The 21,432-nt window shown below is 54.1% G+C and overlaps 8 protein-coding genes across 8 annotated transcripts; 3 read left to right on the forward strand and 5 right to left on the reverse strand.

Annotated features, from left to right (window-relative positions):
* Positions 1-758: 758 nt before the first annotated feature.
* UHO2_04814 (uncharacterized protein) lies at positions 759-5,537 on the reverse strand (the record flags this gene model as incomplete). Its single annotated transcript, XM_041554630.1, has 1 exon — positions 759-5,537. The coding sequence occupies one exon, from the start codon at positions 5,535-5,537 to the stop codon at positions 759-761; it is 4,779 nt and encodes a 1,592-aa protein (XP_041410564.1).
* Positions 5,538-5,909: 372 nt separating this feature from the next.
* Positions 5,910-6,386, forward strand: UHO2_04815 (uncharacterized protein; the record flags this gene model as incomplete). The annotated part of the gene is made up of 1 exon (XM_041554631.1): positions 5,910-6,386. The coding sequence occupies one exon, from the start codon at positions 5,910-5,912 to the stop codon at positions 6,384-6,386; it is 477 nt and encodes a 158-aa protein (XP_041410565.1).
* A 946-nt stretch (positions 6,387-7,332) lies between these two features.
* Positions 7,333-8,187, reverse strand: UHO2_04816 (uncharacterized protein; the record flags this gene model as incomplete). Its single annotated transcript, XM_041554632.1, has 1 exon — positions 7,333-8,187. The coding sequence occupies one exon, from the start codon at positions 8,185-8,187 to the stop codon at positions 7,333-7,335; it is 855 nt and encodes a 284-aa protein (XP_041410566.1).
* Positions 8,188-8,580: 393 nt separating this feature from the next.
* UHO2_04817 (putative ATP dependent RNA helicase of the DEAD-box family) lies at positions 8,581-10,620 on the forward strand (the record flags this gene model as incomplete). Its single annotated transcript, XM_041554633.1, has 1 exon — positions 8,581-10,620. One exon carries the CDS (start codon positions 8,581-8,583, stop codon positions 10,618-10,620), a length of 2,040 nt encoding a protein of 679 aa, XP_041410567.1.
* A 149-nt stretch (positions 10,621-10,769) lies between these two features.
* UHO2_04818 (uncharacterized protein) lies at positions 10,770-14,741 on the reverse strand (the record flags this gene model as incomplete). The annotated part of the gene is made up of 1 exon (XM_041554634.1): positions 10,770-14,741. The coding sequence occupies one exon, from the start codon at positions 14,739-14,741 to the stop codon at positions 10,770-10,772; it is 3,972 nt and encodes a 1,323-aa protein (XP_041410568.1).
* A 1,056-nt stretch (positions 14,742-15,797) lies between these two features.
* On the forward strand, positions 15,798-16,556 carry UHO2_04819 (uncharacterized protein; the record flags this gene model as incomplete). The annotated part of the gene is made up of 2 exons (XM_041554635.1): positions 15,798-16,344; positions 16,435-16,556. The coding sequence occupies 2 exons, from the start codon at positions 15,798-15,800 to the stop codon at positions 16,554-16,556; spliced, it is 669 nt and encodes a 222-aa protein (XP_041410569.1).
* Positions 16,557-16,791: 235 nt separating this feature from the next.
* Positions 16,792-17,490, reverse strand: UHO2_04820 (putative FUR1 - uracil phosphoribosyltransferase; the record flags this gene model as incomplete). Its single annotated transcript, XM_041554636.1, has 1 exon — positions 16,792-17,490. The coding sequence occupies one exon, from the start codon at positions 17,488-17,490 to the stop codon at positions 16,792-16,794; it is 699 nt and encodes a 232-aa protein (XP_041410570.1).
* Positions 17,491-18,010: 520 nt separating this feature from the next.
* UHO2_04821 (uncharacterized protein) lies at positions 18,011-21,307 on the reverse strand (the record flags this gene model as incomplete). Its single annotated transcript, XM_041554637.1, has 1 exon — positions 18,011-21,307. One exon carries the CDS (start codon positions 21,305-21,307, stop codon positions 18,011-18,013), a length of 3,297 nt encoding a protein of 1,098 aa, XP_041410571.1.
* Between the last annotated feature and the right edge of the window lie 125 nt (positions 21,308-21,432).

Here is a 21,432-nt window from a genome sequence, read left to right on the forward strand (position 1 = left end):
TACCTGCTCAGCATTGCGCGCAACCGGCCACACGTCCAACAAGCTTCTGGGCGCTTTTGGTCACTACAATGTGCCAGAGTTCTTGGCATCAGCGCTTTGTCATTTCAAAGGGGCCTTCAAGCACTACATCTAGTCTCTGGCTGCTATGGAATTCAACTTGGAGATGTAGCCGGAGCCTTGACAGGAGAAGGTCAACTGGTTCACCAATTCAATCAGAGGATCTGCACTGGCCCGTTTGTCAACCTTAAGTCCGCACAGAGCCTTTCTCTTGATATCTCCGCTCCGCTCCAAGCGTGTTGCATAGACGTGATGCTGCAGACTTTATGGAGCTCCATCTGGATTTTGACGCCCTCACACTCGCATTCAAGAGGCACAACTTTGTCACAGGGCCTGCGCAGAAGACCCTAGACACACATTGGATGCGCAGTGCGCATTAAATGTGAAATCGGTCAGAACGTGCCCATCCGACAGATTATTTGTCGCGCCGTGAGAAGAGGTCCTCGATGTATCGAGAGCCAAGCGACCTTGTAGGATCGAAGGGACGACCATAAGAGGCTTGTCGCCATCACTGGTGGTGAGGAAGACATATGGAAGGAGGCAATATGCAAGGAAGGGGTCCGAGCATAGGAGCACGTGTAGGAGGTGCCCACACGGCACTCACATCCGACATGAGCCAATCCGAGATTGCGAAACAGAAAAAAGATTGAAATGCATTGTTTGACAAATCCGTTCCTCCGTGAACAATCGGAACACGTGAATCACCTAGCCGGAGTAGACCGATTAGACGAGCTAACAGCGCTACTCGACATCCTGCTTCTCGCCCTCAATGTTCCTGGGTCTACACTTGGGCTTCGACTCTCTGGCAGTGTGTGAATGTCATCGAGAGACATGTTTCGGGCTGCGTGGAGTTTTGCTCTTGCTCCGCGACCACGAGTCGCCGTTTCACGAGTTGTTGTTCCACGAGTTGTTGTTCCACGAGTTGTTGTTCCACGAGTTGTTGTTCCACGAGTTGTTGTTCCACGAGTTGTTGTTCCACGAGTTGTTGTTCCACGAGTTGCTGTTTCCCTAATTGATGCGGATGAGGTTGCTGCTGTTGCTTTGCCTCGAGCTCGAGCTCGTCCACGTCCTCTGCCCCGGCCGCGGGCGGGCGCGGTGCGCGCAGTCTTAGCTGTGGGCTGAGACTCTTCGACTTCATCAGCAGAGCTACTGGCCGAGGACGAAAGATCCTCTTCATTGGTGAAGGCAGTGGTGGCGGCTGCTTTGCGAGCAGCGATCTTCTTCCGTTTCGAGGCGGAACCCTGATCCGGCGCTGTGCCGGATTTTTCCGCAGGGGCAGTACCTTCCAGAGCCTCGATCGCGGCATCCAACTCCGCACGTCTGGCTTCTCTCGTAGCTTCATCTTCCGTATCCCCACCACCGGCTGCATCTTCACGTCGAACGATGGGCCTATTCTTAGCCATCTCTTTGCCTAGCATCTCTTCTGAGACCATCGGTGTCTGCATACGAGCACCGACTACCTGTACTTGGTCATCGTCACTGCTGCTACTTGTCTCGCTATCAGCTCCACGCTTCCGTCTCGCAGCGGAAGCATTTCCGCCTGCCTTGTTGGCTCGGTTAGCAGCTCTGAAGCCATTGATGACCTCCTGCAACCTATTGCTGCCGTATGTGATCTTCTTCCTGCCCGCGTAGATGCCTGTGCCTGCAGAAGTGTCGAAGAACCCGTTTCGGTCGAGAGTCGCCTGGTTACCTCGAGCTCGGTTGCGTACATTCTGACGCTCAATGATAGGGAGCAGGTACTGGTCGGTCTTGGTGACTGGCCAGTGCAGGTACTCTCCGAGAAACGTTCGCAAGCTGTCGAGATCCGGCAGACCCCAAGCGAAAGGCTCGTCGCTCTCATCCACCGTAGGATTGTAGTATGCATCGAGCACGGCAGGTTCTGGCCAGGATGGTTCGAGGTGGACCTTGTTACGAAGGTTCTTCTTGATCCTTCGCATCGTCTTACCTCGGGTATGCTCCTCGGTATCTTGTCCCATCTGTACACGCATCCACCAGTCACGGAACTTGAGCAGTCCGTCTTCACCTGGGAACAACGCCAATAGCTCCATCGCAACGACCGGTCCGACGCCGACCAGTCCCTCTGTGTAGTCACTTCCGAGGTAGTAAGCTAAGCGGACGAGCTTCTCTCTGTCGAGTCCCAACTCTCGCTGCATGTCGGAGAGGAGGAAGCACTCGACGATCTTGTTGTTGTTAAACATGTTTTTGTAGATTCTTGTACCGCCGAAGAGGAACACATCACTATCGTCAGTGATGATGCCATCCACCAGACGTCGTGAAACAAGCTCTGCGCACTGAGCTTCGGCTTCCATAGGAGCTGTGATGTACGGCAGACCGAAAAGCCGCAACATCATCTGGATTTCTTGTGCCATCTGCTTAGTGATGTCTTCTTCGGAGCGACGGCTGTTGGCGAACTCGGCACGGAGAGCATTGACCTCACTCTCGACTTCTTTCTGCACGTCGAGCAAGCTTCGTCCTTTGGTAGCGCTGAGGAAGGCAATGAACTCGTTCTGGTCAGCGTTGAGTCGGGCGATCTCGTCTTCGTCCTCGGCGTCAAGTGCGTCGAGCTCTTCTGCGGTGGGCAAGGGAAACCCATCTGCTCCGATCACGACTTCAGGTTCGGGTGATGGCGTGGGTGACCATTCCATCGGCGTCTGCTGTCTGCTTGAGGCATTGATGTTGTCTTCGATCGGCGATGCGACCTCCATCGGTTCAGGTTCTTGGATGTGCTCGGCGGCAGCGGCGGGGATGTTGTCAAGTGTGACGGCATCAGAGGTACCACTTTGTTCTGTAACCCCTGGCCCTTGAGCCCCGGCCGACGCTTGTTCTGGAATCGACAATGAGACAGCCATGCCCATCTCTTCTGGATCATGAGGCTCTGCCGCGTCGCTTGCTGAAAACTCCACAGCGTCATTCGAATCCAGTACAGTGCCGGTTCCGTTCACAGGCGGAAGTGGGAAAGGTTGCTTTGGCGACGAATGTTTCTGCTCCGGAGACGATTTTGCCGCAGGTGGGCTGGGCAGCGACTCGGGCTTCTCAGCGGGTGTGACCGCTTCGCGCTCGACGACCTTGACGTCATCATTATTGTCGTCATTCGCTTCGTCCGCATCGATATCGATCGCAATCTGACGGTTGACCTCTTCCGGTGTCGGAAGCAGGTCGTCCTGTGGTGTTGTCACTTGCGTGTCAGACTTCGGTCGAATCTTTGCAAGCTCGAGCCGCTGCTGCGAAGCAGATCTTAGCGGTGGTCCCATCCGGCTGGCAATCGGACGATTTGGAGTCACAGCAACTTCCACCTTCCTATTCGACGCGTTACCATCGGTCTTGACTGGTGATGTTTCTGCTGGGGGTGTGGGCTCGGACTGGGGCTTCTCGTGCAAGTTGCTGGATGAGTTTGACCGACGCGCAGCGCGAAGGCTTCCAGCCAGGCTCTTGCGGGGAGGCGGGGCTACTTGTACTCCATCACCATTCATTTTGCGGCCACGACCAACCAGCGCTGCGAGCTCTGACATGCGATTCGCATCCTTCGCAGAAGGCTCATCGTGACTGGGGGTGGTTGAGTTGACCGGCTGATCAAACGTTGGCTGAACCTCTTGCAAGGCAGCGGGAGCTTGGGGTTCGACATGCTCAAAATCGTCCTCGTCAAGTTCATCAACATCTGCATTTGTCGTTCCTGTTTCCAGCGTAGCCGCTGTCCGTGTGGTAGCGAGCGAGCGAGAGGAAGATCCGTTGCTGAGCGGAGTATGCGATGAACGATGCAAAATGGCGTCATGTAGCGATATGGGCTCTCCACTACGATTGGCCAGCTTGAGGCCATGTGATGGTTTGGGCTGTTTGGGGAAGCGGCTTCCAGAAGAGGAGCCGGCTGCTGCTTGAGATTCTGCAATAGCGCGAGCGAGGTCCTCGGCCTCATCCTCTTCGAGCTCGTCGTCAACGTCTTGCACCACCTGAAAGTCATCCTCCTCCTCCGAGTCTGCATCGACATCGATCCATTCAGCTTGTTGCTGAGGTGACTTGCTGGACTCGGCAACGGGAGCGCGCTGGTTGCGGATGAAGAGAGGTCGCTCTCCACGCTTACGTCTTGGACGTCGGGCAGGTTCGAGATCGTCTTGATCATCATCTTGCAGACCTGCCTCGCGACGTTTCTGTTTGGCATGGTAGTTGGCTCTCGCCTGTAGTAGTTCGAGAGCCTTCTCCTTGCGGGTGTGTGGGTCGGCCTCCTTGGTTAAGGCGTCGAGCTCTGGATCAGCAGGACGGCTGGTAGAGCGTGGAGGTGATGCTTCCACCGGGATCTCGACGTCGTCCATCTCCAGTTCGGGATCCGACTCTGTATGTTGAGCCTCGTCATCGGTGATGTTGATCTCTTCTGACTCGTAATCGACGTCGATGGCCTTCTCCTGGGTAGCACCGGAATCACGTACACCCAGAACGAAGCCACCTTCAGCACCAGGGTTGCGCACCAGCACATACTCCTTGTTTCGTTCACCGGCTACTCGGATAGGCACCTTGATGTTAGCCTTTCCGATCTCGTCGGTGACGGTGAGCACCTTCTGTGTCAGATCGTTGCGCGTCTTGAGTCCAGCGACCTGAGCTCGCGAGAAGTCGATTGGAGTAGGAGCAGTGGCCAACATAGACTGAAGACGCTTGTAGGAGGTCATCCGTGACTGTATACGGAGATCGCCGACCAACTCGTATTGGAGCTCAGCCGGCAAGCTACGGAAGAGTTCAGAGGTGGTGTCGAGATCTTCGGGGGCGATCGTGTTCATGACGGCTCGAAGCTCGTTCTCCGTTGCGAAGCGGTAGTCCTTGCGTCTTCCCTTCTTCCCGTTGGCGGCAGCGACTGAAGTGAGATCCTTCTCCATAGCTGGCAATGCATACGGATCCTTGTGCCAGTCGATCTTGCGTCCAGCTGATTTTGATGGTGAGCTACCCTCGCCTCGGCTTGGTCCGGCCGAGCTGGTTGGTTGTGTAGATTGAAGGTCCCGCGACGGTAAAGTTCTTGGATTGCCAGCCTGAAGATCGTCATAGTAGACTGTGTTCTCTGCAAGCCCTGTGCTATCTTGGGCGCCAGAGCCTTGCTGCGCACCGGAGGAAGGAGCTCGAGCTTGACCGTCAGCAACATGCTTGATGGCAGCTTGCCTCATCTGAGCCGCAAGCAGCTTCTCTGCAGTTCGTGCGTGCGACTCTTTCGCGCCCTGCTTTCGAGCTTTACGACCGGATAGCGTCTTCCGTTTCATGACGGGAGCGCCGCCATCGAATACGAAGACCGGACGAACACCATGAAAAAGTAGCTTTAGAATGCGCCACAAGAAGCCGAGGATGTGAGCATTGGACAGGGTGCGTCCTTCTCTGTCTCGCATGGCCATCTGGAAGTGGTAGAGCCATAGTGAAGAGTCGATCGCGAGACGCTTACCCTCGAGCGTCTCGATTTTGATAGGACGAGCAACGGGTTGGAGCAGCTGCCAGAGACCCTGAACACCCATGGTGAGGGACACTTAATGGAGCGCGGTGTATGTGAGTGCTGTCGAGAGATGGCGTCGATCAAGACGAAGGAGGAAGCGGATGGTGAGGCGGTGTAACTATGCGTCAGAATGCTGCGTGATGCTGCAGAAAGGGTCCGAGAGTGCAGAAAGTTGGAGCGGATCCGAGCAGAAAAAGTGGAGGAGAGTCACGTGCAGCAATTCGGTGTTGGCTGTCTTGCGTCCATGAGCGGGATTGTTGTGGAGGGTGCAACGTCTTGGTTTCGACCTTGATCGCTTTGCAACCATCCGCAAGGCAGCCGACATCGGCTCCACCAAGCCGGTCACGCTCCAGCCTACTGATCCAGCCGACGGGCGGGTGGGATAGCGATCACAATGTTGGTACCACCGCCCAACTATGGAATGGTCGAGGAGAACTTTTATCGTTCTGGTCAGCCGGATCAGCTCAACTTCCCCTTCCTCGAAAAGCTCGGCCTGAAGAGCGTCATCTGGTTGGCACCCGAACAGCCTGAACCTGGTTTTCTGGACTTCTGTATCGATCAGAAGATCGAGCTCCACCATCTTGGTGTCCTCTACTCGACCAACGCTTGGGATCCTATCACAGAAGAGGTGGTGCTGCAAGCATTGCATCTCCTTGTCCAGCCAGCAACATACCCTGTGCTTGTCATGTGTAACCTAGGACGTCATCGAACAGGTACCGTGGTGGGATGCTTTCGCAAGCTGCAGCGATGGAATCTCAGTGCCATCCTTGAAGAGTACCGTCGCTTTGTTGGTGGACAAAAGTACCGCATCCTCAACGAACAGTTTATCGAGCTCTTTGATGAAGAGCTTGTCTTCGGCGCCAGCTACTGATCTTTCCTCACTGCTCGACCTATACCTTTGCCTACTCCATACCTCTTTCCTTGTTTCGAAGGTCGCCTCCTATCTACCTCACCAGCTTATTTTGCATATCTAATTCCATCCTTACAGTCGCAATCTAACTACCTTTTCGCAAAGTTGGGGATGCCGATCCAAGGCATTGAGTGATCATAACTTAAGTACAAGATGATTCAAGTGTATATATATGTCTGCTAGCCTTCCATGTATATGTATATAAGACAGGCACGATGAGGCTGAAACATAATGGGGAAACTACAGGGAAACTATGCCTGCTATCTGTTAAGCGGCATGCCAATGCCTATCGCGGCGGTCGGTTCGGACCTATGTGATGTACATCCGAATGAGTGAAGTTGGCAAAGTATGTGAGATCGAAATGGAGCTCACATATTTTCACTTTCGCTCTTGACAGAGATGGACAACGCTTCCGAGAGAAAACAGTGTGGACAATGAGAAAAGAAGCTTTGACGTCCGAGACAGAGCATCCATTCAGGCTCAAAGAGAGGAACAAGGAGGAGTAGCCGCTCGGTATTTTCGCCTTTCGCATACCTTGGCTTAGAGAAAGAGGACCCCAGCAACTTGCCCACTGTCTTGTCTGAGCGTGTGTCGAGTCGGCGTCGTGTTGTTCATTGGTTGCAAGTTGAGGAGCTCATCGAACACAGACGAGCTTGGAGCTCCATGGGGTTGCGGTGTGCTCAAATCTCACACCAGTGTCAGTGCTTCGGTTCCGCTTGTCCACGGAAGGGTCTGCTACTGCTTGAACTGCCTCTTCTCCGACAGACCACGGATGATCCGGACGCTTCACACCAACTCTTCTGGCACGCAAACTGCCAACAGAGTCACAGAACTGTGTTATGGCTTATTGACTAAGTATGATGAATTGCGTATGCTAACATGTGCGAATGCAAAGTGGGAACGACGATCATGCTTGATCCCTTGCCGACTGTTCTCCTTCAACTCTACTTGGGCTCTCAGCATCGCCATTCCTCTGCCCTTCCGCCGGTTCTCGCTCCTCTGCTCTTGGTTGACTCCTCCAATCACCGCCTGACCCACCGCTTCTCCAGTCACGCTTCTTCGCTTCTTCTGCTTCTATGCTCTCCGCTTCTTGCTCAACCTTGGCCAAGTCCTCTCCTTGTTCCAAAGCCAACCTCTCTTTCCAGCCCAACTTCTTCATCACCCCTGCCGCTGTCGATCTTCCCTCCTCCTTCCTCTTCCGCAGCTCCACCGCCAATTGATGATTCAACTCTTTCCGTGTCGGTGCTGAGGCATATCTGAGGTGCATAAAGTTGCAGAATCCGCCACGATTGCATTCATTCGTCTCGTTTTGTCGACAGCAAGCTTCCTGAAAGTCCGTCACTGGGCTTAACTCTGCGAACAACGGCTTACCATCATACCATCGATCATTGAGTGCGTCCACCGCAAGCTGAGCATCGGTCTCATACTTGTATCTCGCATAGACGTTGCCGATGAGATGATCGCCGACGTTGTCGCAGACGTGCATTTCGACAAGTTCGCCGTACTTGGCTAGCTCGGTAAACATGTCTTCGTAGAACGCATCGAATTGTTGTTGGAGCTCGGTATCTGTGATGGTGCAATCCGGCTCGTGATGGCGTGGATTCCGGTATACGTTGGAGAGGAGGAGAGTGCATGAGTAGGGTGGTCGGATGTGTTTGCGAGAGCAGCGGTCGCCGTGTCGACAAGCACCAATTTTGTAGTAGAAGGAACAATTGACTTTGTCTTGTTCTGTGCCGTAGATTGAGGCTAGGTAGGAGGCCATGCTGGGCGAGCGGAGCGTTGGGGCTTGTGATGTCTATCTGTCCGTGCAAGATCCAATAGAGAGCGAATATGAAAGTGTAGATACCTGTAAGTGCCGAAGGAATGATCGTGGCTGAGCGGAATGTGAGGGAAGCAAGGACAGTTGTCAAAAAGTGCAGGGTCCAAAAACCGAATTCCGAAGCAACACTGAGCTCTAAACTTTCGGCCGGTAAGAATTTTCAGGCAACTCCACACCGAATGCCGAATGAGCTTGGAAATTTTTCGAGAAAAGCGAAGCACAGCGAGACAGAGAGGCTCAGGGTCTTGAGATTTTGGTTCGCCTTGCTGCCTCTTCCTTCTCTCCACCTTCACCTTTATCCTTCATACATAGATCGCCCGGAGCTACGAAGGAGACATGTACGAAGTATCATCATCATCCAAGGTCAAAGCGGACTCGCTCTTGCCGCCCGAGAAAAGTGCCGCGTCCAGCAGCACCACGGCCAACACCAACGGCACTGCCTCTTGCACATCCAACAGCTCGCTAGCCACCAAGCACGGCATCGAGCTTCCCAGCGAAGAGGATGCAGAGCGTCTCGGCTTCAACGTCTTCTCTCACATTCTGGACCCACGGCTCCTCCGAGCGCTTGCTGATCTCGGATACGGCATCCCAACACCTATCCAACAGAAAGCAATCCCACTCGCACTCGCCGGAAAAGACATTCTCGCACGCGCACGAACCGGTTCAGGCAAGACACTAGCATACGGTCTCCCATTGCTGCAGAAGGTACTTGACGCCAAGTCAGTCATGGCCAAGTCCGACCCGAACCATCAGCTTACCCGAGCGCTCGTTTTGGTCCCAACCCGAGAACTAGCAGAACAAGTCTTGCGCCATCTCTCTGTCATTATCGAGTATGTTGGCGATGATATTCGTCTCGTCAATGTCGCTCGTGATGCATCTGAAAAGGTGCAGCGCTTGCTCCTCAGCGAGAAACCAGACGTTGTCATCGCTACCCCATCCAAAGCGCTCAGCTACCTCCAAAACGCCTCCCTCGACCTCAAATCCGGCATGGAATCCCTCGCAATTGACGAAGCCGATCTCATCCTCTCCTACGGACACGATGCCGACGTCAAATCCCTTCTCTCCGGCAACTACCTTCCTTCACACTTCCAATCTTTGCTCATGTCAGCGACCATGACTTCGGACGTTTCCAAACTCAAAGGTTTGCTGCTGCGAAAGCCGGTAGTGCTCAAGTTGAACGAATCGGACGAATCATCAGCGTCCAACCTGGTACAGTTCTACACAAAGACTAGCGAGGAGGATAAGTTTTTGCTCGTATACATCATCTTGAAGCTGAAGCTGATCAGGGGTAAAGCGATTCTCTTCGTAAATGAGCTCGAGAGGGGTTACAGGCTGAAGCTTTTCTTGGAAAAGTTCGGGTTGAAGGCATGTGTGTTGAATGCAGAACTGCCTATTAATTCGAGGTATAGTATTGTGGAGGAGTTCAATAAGGGTAGGTTTGATTATATTGTGGCTACGGATGAGCCGACTGGGCTGGGTAAAGCTGATGCTGATCAGGACGAGGATAAGGACGAGGATGAGAACGAAGAGGAGGAGGAGACAAGAGAAGTCGAAGATGCTGGCGAGGAGGTTGCTGGAAAGAAGCGCAAATCGGACACCGCTTCCAGCAAAAAGTCCAGGAAAAAGCAGAAGCAAAGCAAATCCAAAACCTCTGCCGAATTCGGCGTCTCCCGTGGCGTAGACTTCATCAACGTCTCTTGTGTCATCAACTTCGACCTGCCCACCACCGTTGACGGCTATATCCACCGGATCGGCCGTACAGCTCGTGGTGGAGCTTCCGGTACATCCCTCTCCTTCGTCGTACCCGCCTCAGAATACGGTAAATCGAAATACCTCAATTGTCCCTCGACCATCAAGGACGAATCTGTCTTGCGCAAGATCTCGCGTTCAACCTCAGCGATCGGAGGAGAAGTGCAGGAGTGGAGCTACGATGCATCCTCAGTCGAGGGTTTCCGCTATCGTGTTTCTGACACACTTAAATCTATCACCAAGCTGCTTATTCGAGAGGCGAGGATTAAAGAGTTGAAACACGAGATTCTTACCAGTACAAAGTTGCAATCTCATTTCCAAGATCATCCGGATGATTTGAGTTATTTGCAACATGATAAGGCACTCTTGAATAGCAGAGCTCAGCAGGGACATTTGAAGCATGTTCCCCAGTATCTGGTGCCTAAGATCATCAACCCTGCTTCGAAATTGACGGGAAGCACAGGAAGCACCTATAAGGGTTATGTGCCCAAGAACAAGCATCTTGATGGCAAGGACAGCAAGAAGAACCGTCTCATGGGCGCAAAGAGTAAGAGTTCAACAGCGAAGGGCAATGGTGTCAAAGGAAGAAAGAAGGCTGACCCTTTGAGGAAGTTTTCAAACAAGTAGACGCATTTCTCACTAGTCGAAGCTCATTGCACTCAATCTGCTATCTCAGCAAACTCCATTTCAGTTATCATTTTTCGCAAGTGTTTTCCGATGTGTGTTCTACGTGTGTATTCTGTTGTACAACTGTCTTAAACTTGAGAGAGAACGGCTCATTGAACCTCCCAAAACAGCCTCTTCTGCTCGCTCCCTTCCTCACTCCCCTCTCCTCTACCCCTCTTCATACCACGTACAATCTCAGCCAGTGAAACAATCTGTGTATCCCTGAGCAACTTCTTGAGATCTACTGCCCCGTCTCTCTTCTCCCCTGCCTTCTCCTCTGCCTTCTCGACTGCTCCAGTAGCAGCACGGAAAGCAGCCAGTTGCTCGATCCTAGCTTTGGCCGATTTCCTTCCTTTACTCTGTGCATAGCTCGGCTGTTTCAATTCGACAGATTCAACGACGAGTGAGACTCCGTCGTGCGAGTTACCCCACGAGCGGGATTTGATGCCTCCTCGTTGACAACCTTTGTAGGCGATCAGCTTGGGTGCGATACGGAGGATGACGGATAGGTCGCAGCTGGGCTCGATCTTTACGGGGTTGCGAGTTGAGGGTTTGGGCTTGGTGGAGTCGGTCATTTCGACGTCGGTAGCTTCACCGCCAGGTTTGGACTGTCTGCGGGTGCAAGTGGCAGTGAGCCCATTCCAGGCGCGAGCTGCTCGTCCAGGAGGTACCCACGCAGGGATACCTTCGGCTTCGAGTGAGGGACCTTCGACCCATCCTGCGTGTACGCACATGGCTAGCACATCGGAGTCGTCGGTGTAGACATCTGTACCCCACAACTTGCGACGCAGCAATGGCTTGAGTCGCCAGAATCGCCACGGTGACACCTTTCCAATGTCGTCCTTGCCAGCGCCAGCTGCACCGTTGCTAGTAGCAGCCTTGGCTTCAGTGGTCTCGCCGTCCTTGGCCTGAGCTTTGTCTTGCTCGTCAGCTTTCTTCTTCTTCTTCTTCTTCTTCTCATCACCCGCCTCAGTCTGGTTCTGCTTGTCGTAGGGAGGGATCTTCTGGCCAAACAACTGTGCCTCAGCAATCTTCTCCTCAATCCGCATCTCCAAGCTCATTCTAGCATGTTCCTTGCCTCTCCAACCGAGCTTCCAATTGTTGCCGTCGCCGTTCAGCGCCACTCGCCCTCGATCGCCTTCGAGCATATGCTTGAGCGGATTGCCGATCTTGGACCTCGCGAGACACTCTGTCTCCAGACTGCGGTATTGCTCCCAATGCGGTCCACTGTGACCTCCACAGCTAAGCAGGTCACCAGGGATGCGAACCTCGAGAGTCGAACCGACGTTGCGAGCGAGAAGCTCGGCAGGGAAAAGAGGGTCGACAGTGGGATCGTAGATCCATGAACCGAGGTGCCGGACCGGTCGACCTTTGTCCATTCCGATAAGATGACGTGGGAGTGGGTCGACAGGTGCTTCGACGACAGGGATGGTGGAATCCTGCACGGGCGCCAGCTTGGCAGGCTGAGTTGATTCACCTTCGATAGCGCCCTCGACAGCGGCAGCGGCTGCAGGAGCACGCTCAGGAGCACTTTTTGCCGCCGCAGCTGCAGCCTTCTCAGCACCTTGAGGTGCGAGGCCGGCTAGCTCGGCTGCGACCTCCTGCTTCTGTTCATCAGCAAGCACGTCAAACGGGAGACGCTCAGCCCTACGAATTGACTCGTCACGCTCACATAGCTCGAGATAGAGCCAGACAGGCTCGCTATCCACCCTTGGTCCGGCGTTGGGGTCACGGATGACATGAGGCTGTTGCGGCATCAAGGCCTCAGCGGCTGGACCCATTCCACCAAACATGGCTGGATGAATTGCAGGCGGCAATGGCATGCCAGGAGGGTAGCCAATAGCTGCAGCAGCAGCGTGGAAGTCGGCCATGTTGGGAGGTCTGCCAAATGCAGCTGCCTGTTGCTGGGCAGTAGCGATCAAAGCCTCCTCCAGGCTGGCAGGTGGAGGTCGGATGTGGGGTGGAAGCTCGCCAAGAGCACCGGAGTGCATCTGTCCGGCAGCTGCTGCGGCTTGGGCGTGAGCTTGAGCTTGTGCCTGTGCCTGTGCCTGTGCCTGTGCCTGTGCCTGTGCATGTAGCTCCCTCTCCTTTTCCCGTTCCATAGCGGCCATCTTGTCCGCCTGTTGCTTTTCACGACGACGCTCCCTACGCTCGCGTTCCTTTTCCTTCTCGCGCTCTTTCTCCTTTTCACGTTCACGTTCTCTCTCAAGCTCGATTTCTCGCTCCCGTTGACGCTCCCGCTCGATCTCTTCCATGCGACGATGTTCGCGTTCGAGCTCGCGTTCCCGCTCAATTTCCATCTCACGCTCCTGCTCGACTCTCTCTCGCTGGCGTAGACACTCACGCTCGTGCTCGGCCTCAAGCTCGCGCTCTCGTTGCATAGCCATCTCGCGGTCGCGTTCTCGAAGGTCACGCTCGGAGGGAGGTCCACCGTAAGGAGGAATCGAAGGGCCTCGGTGAGGAGGTCGATCTCGGAAGGGAGCACTGCGCTCACTGCTAGGCGACAGAGGTGCACGACGAGGAGGACCAACGGCAGGGTCGAGCTTGGCCGATGACTCACGACCTGGACCCATGGGCGGAGGAAGTCCTGGACGATCTGCCTCGAAGTGAGGAGGCAGTGGCCTGGACTGAGCTGGAACCGAAGATTCACGGGAGGCATTGGCACTAGCTCCGGGCTGGGGCTTCTTTTCCTTTCGTCGGTCACCGTCGCGACTCTGAGTTGGACTAGGAGGCGGGTAAGGCAGCGGTGGAGGTGGTCCACGGTCATCGTATCCTCGACCGCTGACAGATTTTGAGGAAGGTGGAGCGAGAGGACCGGATGGAGGACCACGTGGTCCAAAGCGGTCGTACATAGGTTCGTCCATCATCATGGGTTCAGCGTGCATGCGACGACCGTATCGATCGCCTGCCATCATTTCGCGGTCACAATCACGCTCCCTCTCCCGCTGCATGAGCTCGCGCTCGGACATGGGACCGTCGTAGTGACCGTATGAGAGCGGGGCACGCATGCGATCGGGTGAGCGACCTGCAGGTGGAAGCATTCCGCCATGTCCAGGGGTTATGGGAGCGGCTCGAGGATCATCGTAAGGGCCAAGGTAGGAAGGGTGCCGAGGCGAGCTTTCGGGGCCCACAGCAGCGAGAGGCACATCAGCACTCGGCTCGCGTATCCTTCCGGCAGGGCCTGGACGGCCAGCAAGACGAGGTGCAGGACTCCTTCGAGGTGGCAAGGAAGAAGGATACGGCTCTCGAGAGCTGCGCGATGGCTCGCCAAGCATGCCAGGGGGCGGACCACCGACTGCATATCGCATGTCACCACTAGGAGCACGAGCATGTTGCGAGGGCGGCATGTCAGGAGCACCACCTGCTCTTTTAGAGGCTCTCCATCGCATCTCGCACTCCCTGTCGAGTTCATATTCTCGCTCGCGTTCCCATTCGCGTTCCCTGTGGTAGCCTGGCGGAACATCTTGGGCGTTGGGGTCGCTCCATTTTGGTCTAGTAGGTGCAGACTGAGATGATGGGCTGGTGGAGGCGTGGCCATATGGCATGATGGGAGAGCGACGGTCGCTGGGATGGGGTGGAGGAGGAACAGTGCGAGACGAGGGTCCTCCAGGGAATATGGCACTACGTGCACGGTCCCTTTGGCGTTCTCTTTCCCATTGCTCGCATTCGCGTTCACGCTCTCGTTGCCATCCCCATTCACGGTCACGGTCACGGTCACGGTCACGGTCACGGTCGCGGTCGCGGTCGCGGTCGCGTTCTCGCTCGCGTTCGCGGTCATAGATTATGTGTCGAGGATCGGCGGGATCAGGTGCGGCGGAAGGGCCGAGAAGCGAGTTCATATTCATGAGATGGGAGCGAGGCGAGGGAGCTGGGCCTGGCTGTCTCCATCGGTCTCGGGCAGAGTCGTCGATGGCTGAAGAGGTGCGAGAGGGAGGTCGAAGAGGAGGAAAAGGGTGGCCTGAACTGCTGGTTGCCGGTGGTGAGAGCGGGTAATTACGCTGAGATGCGGAATGGTAGGAAGAGGAAGCTCCTGGTGGAGATGGCTGTGGTGGATGGTGTGGAGGAGGAGGTGGTGGCGGCATCTTTGCAGCTCTCAGCTAAAGATCGAGGTCTGGGCGGTTGTGTTTTGCTCCAAGTCAATATATCTTGGAGAGATCTGTGAGCGGTTCTCGTCAAATGCAACGGTGGTCCTGTCCAAGTAAAAGAGTACCGGTGCTGGCAAGGGTGTCAAGGTAGGAGTGAGAGAGTTTTCCAGGGTGAAAGACGATCGAAAGGGCCAAGTTGGAGATTTGAGGATGGTGTTCGAGATGATGGACAGTGTCGAGACGAGATGAGAAGAGGGATGGAGAAGAAACTGATGAAAGCTTCTGCAGGCAAACAAGGCGCGACTGACTGTAATTTCGCCGAACCAGAAGCGCAGGGACACGCTCAACGAGAACGCTAAATTGATGCAGATGACCAGTGTTTTTATTATTATTTTTTTGGTCTTGGCGAGGGTCCGCGCTCAGACGGCTTGTTGCTTGGCTGATAATTTTAGCTGATAATTTTAGCGGAAGCGAAATTGCGTTGATGGGCTGATGATCCGGTTCTGCAGAAGAAGCATCAAAAGGAGGAAGAAAAAGAGAAAAAGAGAAAAAGAGAAAAAGAGAAAAAGAGAAAAAGAGAAAAAAGAAAAAAGAGAAAAAAATGAAAAAAATGAAAAAGAGAAAAGGGGAGAGTTAGCGTTCAAGTGGCGCGACATCCGAACCTTGACCCGGCGCACGGCTCAGATTTGCAGCCGCAGTCTCCGACTCAAAGACAGAGCTTGAAGAACCAAAGAGCAACGCAATATCCAAGCAGGCCTTATGGCAGCAGCAGATGATGAAGCGAGGTGATCTCATAGCGGAAAAAAAAAAAAAAAAAAAAAAAAAAAAAAAAAAAAAAAAAAAAAAAAAAAAAAAAGAAAAAAGAAAAAAGCGCCGTCAAGAGACGGACACGGATCAGCCGATAGGGTCGGCGAGCATCCGAAGAGACAAGAAGTGTGCACAGGCCAACTCAAAAAATCAATCGCGGTCGAGCCGATTGACTTGGTCGACCTTGTTGGCATCACAATCACAACACTGGCTCTTGACACAATCCTCTCCTTCTGGTGCGCAAGGATGGCATCTCCAACATCCTTGCAGCCCTCAAGCCTCGGCTCATCCGCAACAGGCGCTGCAAGAGACTCGATAGGCTTTCGCTACCCGCCAATCCACGCATTCCCACCATTCTACACACTCCAACCCAATCCTGTCTCTCGTGGTCAGCAACTATCACAATGGCGCACATTGATATTGGACTACTGTCGCTGCCATCGCATCTTCTCCCTATCGCCTCTGCCGGCCACATCCGATGGCGTGGTAAGCGAGGAAGCGGCGGATCCACACAAGAGTCTATTCGCCAACAAGTCAATACAGCGTTCCCTCTCGCCCGAATCAATACGGCAAGTGCTGGCCGACCTTGTGGAGCACAAGCAAGCGGCATGGGAAGAGCAACTTACATCCAAAGCCAAAAGTACTGCCAGCGTAGGAGCAAATGCAAAAGCTTTCATCTACTGGAAGTCTCCCGCACAATGGGCAGACGCGATATACCAATGGGTCCTGCAAACAGGTCAGAACAAGAGCATCATGACGCTCTTCGAGTTGAATCAGGGCGACTTGGTGCAAGGTCAAGGCAAGTTGCCGTAACTGATGGGCTTCATCGATGCCCCATAGATTTGCTGATTGTGAGGTTGTCTTTCTTTCTTCCACCTTACAGAGTTCTACGAGCTGCCCTTGCCGATGCTCAAGCAAGCACTCAAACATCTTAGTTCGCAAGGCAAAGCTCAGATCTTTGCCGGTACCGAAGCAGATGATGGTCAAGGTGTCAAGTTTGTCTAATCTTTCACCGTTGATAAAGGATACCCTTGATAAAGGATATCCAGTAATGCAGCCTTCAGCAGCAGCATGTGCCTTCAGGCCAGGATTGGTGTCTTGGACAGCAATGTGTTCAGCGTGCCTTGTTGTTCCAATCAGATGCGATTCCCTCGGCGAAAAAGTAAAATGAATGCCGTGTGTCTGCGAGTATGTACATCACTTTTTTTTTTTTTTTTTTTTCTTCTCTTTTTCGCTGTGCTCAACCGCTGTAGTATCGGTCACCATAGTCACCAAGACCAGGAATGATATAACTCTTTTCATCCAGCCTCTCATCTACCCATGCTGAAATCACCTTGACCTGTGGGAACTTGGTATACATGTTGTTCAGGCCTTCTGGACTTGCGATCAGGTTGAGGAAAAGAATCTGTTCCGCCTCGACTCCGTTCTCGATGAGCACTTCGATTGCCTTGATAGCGCTTCCACCAGTTGCGAGCATTGGATCAAGTAGCAACACCCACCGTTCCGCGATATCTTCTGGTAGCTTGGCATAGAAGAGTTTCGGCTTGGCTGTCTCCTCGTCACGCTGAATCAGGATCTTGCCGATGCGGACACTGCGACAGCACTCGCGCAGACCAGCTTCCATTGCCTCACCAGCACGAAGAATGGATACACCGCAGATTCGTCCTTGGAACGAGACTCCCGAGTATTCGAAGCCCGTGGGTGTCATGACTCTCTTGGGCACTGTGGGAAGGTGGTTGAGTCCTTCTTCCACTAGCAGACGAATAATTCGGTCAGAGTAGAAGATGAAGTCCGATCGTGGCGTAGATGTATCTCGGATGATCGTTAAGAGAGCATCCAACTGCGCCGTTTGTGGCAGACGAGCTGCGTTGGGTGGCAATATGGGACCAGCTTGTGCTGATGCTGCCCCCTTCTCGGCTGTCGTTGCTGCGCAAGCCATCTTGTGCGAGACCTGCAGCTGAGCCTATACGTAGCAGAATCCAATCTTGTATGCTTGCCGATCCTTATGCAGGTGTAATATGATGATGGTGGGATCTTGTACTGACCAAATCTATGAGCACCATATAAGATGGTCAAGCAGGATAGATGATCGTCGCAATGTTTGCTGCACCTGCTCACAGCATTGTCCGTGGTGGACGATTGCAGCTTAAAAAAAAAAAAAAAAAAAAAAAAAAAAAAAAAAGAAAAACCTCAACTCGGCAACGCAGCCTCATGACCCGAGCAAAATTTGGCTGAGGATCCGTGCACAAGTCCGGCCTGTGGGATCTTGAGACCTTCAAGCCTGCTTTTCTTGACAGTATGTCAAAGATAAGCTGTCCATAAGTTACCTACTCAGACAAACCAATTAGCACACGCACGATGGATTGAGCGGAACGACGTGAATGCAAATCGCGTTGCAGCGACATTGAGGTACATGCCAAGCAAGAACAAGTGCCCGTGACAGTGCGGAGGCTCTCCGCTCAGACAAGGAAGTCAAGACAGCCTCGGCTGCATCCTCTCCACAGAATAGGAAGCAAGTCTTTATTCTCAAATCCGCCCATGGCTCCAAGCAAGCTTGGCTGAGTACCTTCTCCAGCATCTGCTCCGTTGCTAGCCGGAGCGTCTACATCGTCCAAGTCGACTTGAGCTTCTCCAAGCTTAGCTACACGGATTCCACCAATGTGAGAGATCCATTCCAGCCGTGTCTCTCCAGCAGTACTGAACACAGGAGCTTGTCTGTGTTCCAGCTCAGTTAAAGGCCAGTCTCGTTCGGCTTCTTCAGTATTTCCCGGGCCGAAAGAAGTGCTCCTGTTCAAGCCAGACGCCGACAAAGCGGATGAGGTGGAGAAGCCTCGAACAAACTGTGTACTCGCTGGGCGTGTCATACCGCCATCCCTTCCGAACGCTGGTCGACTTGAAGACCATGTGCGACCGAGACCCGATGAGGCCAAGCTTCGCTGAGCGTTGTTGGATGTCAACCTGACTTGCTGGCCACCCAATGGCAATCCACCGCCGACTTGCGATTCAGGTCTGCAAGGCATCCAAGATGTCCATGTCGATCTTGCAAAAACGCCTACTGTGCCAACCGAGGATGATGCCGATGACGACAAAGGCGATGCTGGCGCTACACCACTGTCCGAGCTTGCTGCAGTGGAGGGAGCCCTTTCCATATCAACAGATCCTCTCTCGACCTTGCCACCGCCTAGCGTAGTGCCGAAGCTGGAGACGCTGCTTGTCGATCCCAACCCACGCTTACCGCGATGCAGGGCGATGTCCGCGGTACGCTTGAGACCATGACCTGACCGAGACTCTCGCGAACGCTCTTCGCAGTGCTTCGGGTTGGGACATCGTGAGAACCAAGGGTTGCTGCAAGCGTCATCGCCACGGTCGAGTGAGCCTGGCACATCAACACCTCCGAACACATCACATGCTTCCTCCTCTTCCTGCGGCTGAGATGGAGTGGTAGAGGCGTGTGCACCACTCTCGTCAAGCTTTTCAGCAGTGGATAAGGCGTCTACGACCGATTGTGTGCGCGCGAAACTGCTTCGCTTGGCTGTTGCCGAAGAGCTGCTGCGCATTCTAGCCCTTGTACCCCAATCCTGTGTAGCACTGCGACGAGCGGCTTCCAGGATTGGAACAAGTCCGTGTCCAAGCTCGCCTACCAGACTCTGGAGTGTGCCATTCTCGTAAGCCTGGAGCAGTGTTGGAAGCCTCTTGCCGAATCTGCTGTCCTCTGGTCCACGGTTTGAGTTGAAGCTCCTGGTGCATGAAGCATTGGAGCCAAACGAGGTTGCGCAATTGCGCTGGGCTTCAAAGAGCAGTGACGTGCCTTGACGTGAGCTGCTCCTGCTGCTGCTGCCAAGACGACGCTGCGGTCCACCTGAGGTCTGTACGACGGGTGAGAGGAATGGTGAAACAATACCCTGCGACACGTCCTCAGCGATGTCGTAGGGGCTGAGAAGCTTGCGAATGCACAACTCTTGCAAAGTGGGGAGGCCAGAGACTTGCTTGCCTCCAAGCACTCGCGATCGACCGGCCACCTTGCTGCGCGCAAAAGTACTCTGCTTTGTGGATGGCGTCAAGTCAAAAGCATCAGCGCCATCTGCCTCCTCGAAGGCTGCCTCAAGAATGCGCTGACGCTCCAGCTCAGCATCGTCTACTGCTTCGGCACCGATGGCTAGCTGGGAGGCAGTATCATCAGGGTCCAATGTGGTATCAGCAGCATCACGCTCGCTGATGGAGGCAAAGAGGTCCATACCAAGTCGGTCGATGCCCCTGGCTAGGAAGCCTTCGACTTGCATCTCGGAGCGAGTGCGGTCCATGTGCCTCGGTTGACGGGAGGAGCTGGGTGCGGGAGCACGGATGAGAGGTGGCGGCTGTTGCGACAGCGGGATTGCGTTGACGACTCCATCGGTACTAGCAGCGTCGTTGCGGATTGGCGTGGTGAAAGAAGCATCATGAGCTTCATCTACCTCGTCAAGCTCTGCTAGCTTGTTCAACGAGTGCTGCTGCCGAATGCGTTTGGCACGGTGACAGAAGAGCGGTCGAAGAGTCAGTACACCTGCCTTTGGTGGCTTGAGGAGGTAAGGGTTTGGGAACCAGGTAAAGACATCGAGCTTGAGACGAAGAATCTCGGCAGGAAGATACTGAAGCTCGTTGTTTGGAACATGCAATTCGGATAGGTTGTGAAGGTCGCCGATGGCGGGTGGCAAGAACTTGAGCTTGTTGGAGCGTAATGATAGGACGCGAAGGTTCTGCAGCTGGAAGAAGGCGCTTGGCAGTCGGGTGAGGGAGTTGGAACCGAGAAAGATGCTGAGGGTTGCCTGACGGTCACGGTGATCGCGGTAGGAGCCAGCCGAAGGAGAGCTGAGTGTGCTCATGGCACTGTTCGTGCGGGCAAAAGACTGGGGACGTCCTAAGCTGGGCTGGAAAGCAGACTGACTGCGTGACAAGGTGCGTTTGGCGGTAAGAGAGGTTTTGGCGGAAGCAGCGTCGTTGTGGATATGAGCGCTGAAGGGGGCGAGATAAGATTCGTGGCGGACAAGACCGCCGGTCTTGGACTGAATCAGATGCTGTGGCCCGGGAGAGAAGAGAATCTCGGCGTCTTGATCTGGATCGTATCGGGGCGGTGGGAGGGCAACAAAGCGAGAGAGATCTGCTATGGTGGGAAGAATGTCGGTGATGTTCTTGGAGCTGAGATCGATGAGACCCTGTTTGGGTTGCTTCTTTTCGTGGAACATGGCCTCGTCTACTACTTTGCTCCAGAACTTTGCGATACGTGACCATCGATAGGACTCTGCCTGTCTGCGTTGTTCCTGCTGATCTAGTGGAGGGGATGTGGAGGCAACATTGTCGCTGGAAGTAGCAGGAGACGAGCCTGATGTGGAGGGATTAGATGCAGGCGAGACTGCAGCAGAAGCCGTCTGCGGGAGTAAGAGCGAAGAGCTGGAATGCTGTCTGGCTCTGCGTGTTGCTGCAAGAAAAGGATCGAAGCCGGTTTCAGGATGGAGCTGCTCGCTGTGGTCCGAGAGGAATCCGTCGTCGGACGAGTCGGCATCGTCCTCATTCTGCTGCTGCTTTGACTGCCCTGGATGGATAGTTGAAGATGAGAGGGCGCGAGATGGAGTTGCGAGCAGCTGAGAAGGCGAAGCGAGGTGTAGCTGTTTCCAGGCTTCCGAGAGGAGGATGGGTGAACGCGATTGCGATGGAGTGTGTGCTGGGTCGACAGACGAGCTTGGCCTCCGAGGGCTGGCGACTTCAGCCATAGCTGCTTCCATATTGATGGCCGACAATTGAAGAGATATGGAGGTCTAGTGCTGAGGAGGAGGAGTAGCAGCAGATCAGTGATGGGATCGAGTCTCGTTCCGTTCGGAGAGGCAAGGACTTGGCAGGTCAGAGAGAG

This window comes from Ustilago hordei, assembly GCF_900519145.1.
Source record: "Ustilago hordei strain Uho2 genome assembly, contig: UHO2_contig_10, whole genome shotgun sequence".
Classification (NCBI taxonomy): Eukaryota; Fungi; Basidiomycota; class Ustilaginomycetes; order Ustilaginales; family Ustilaginaceae; genus Ustilago; species Ustilago hordei.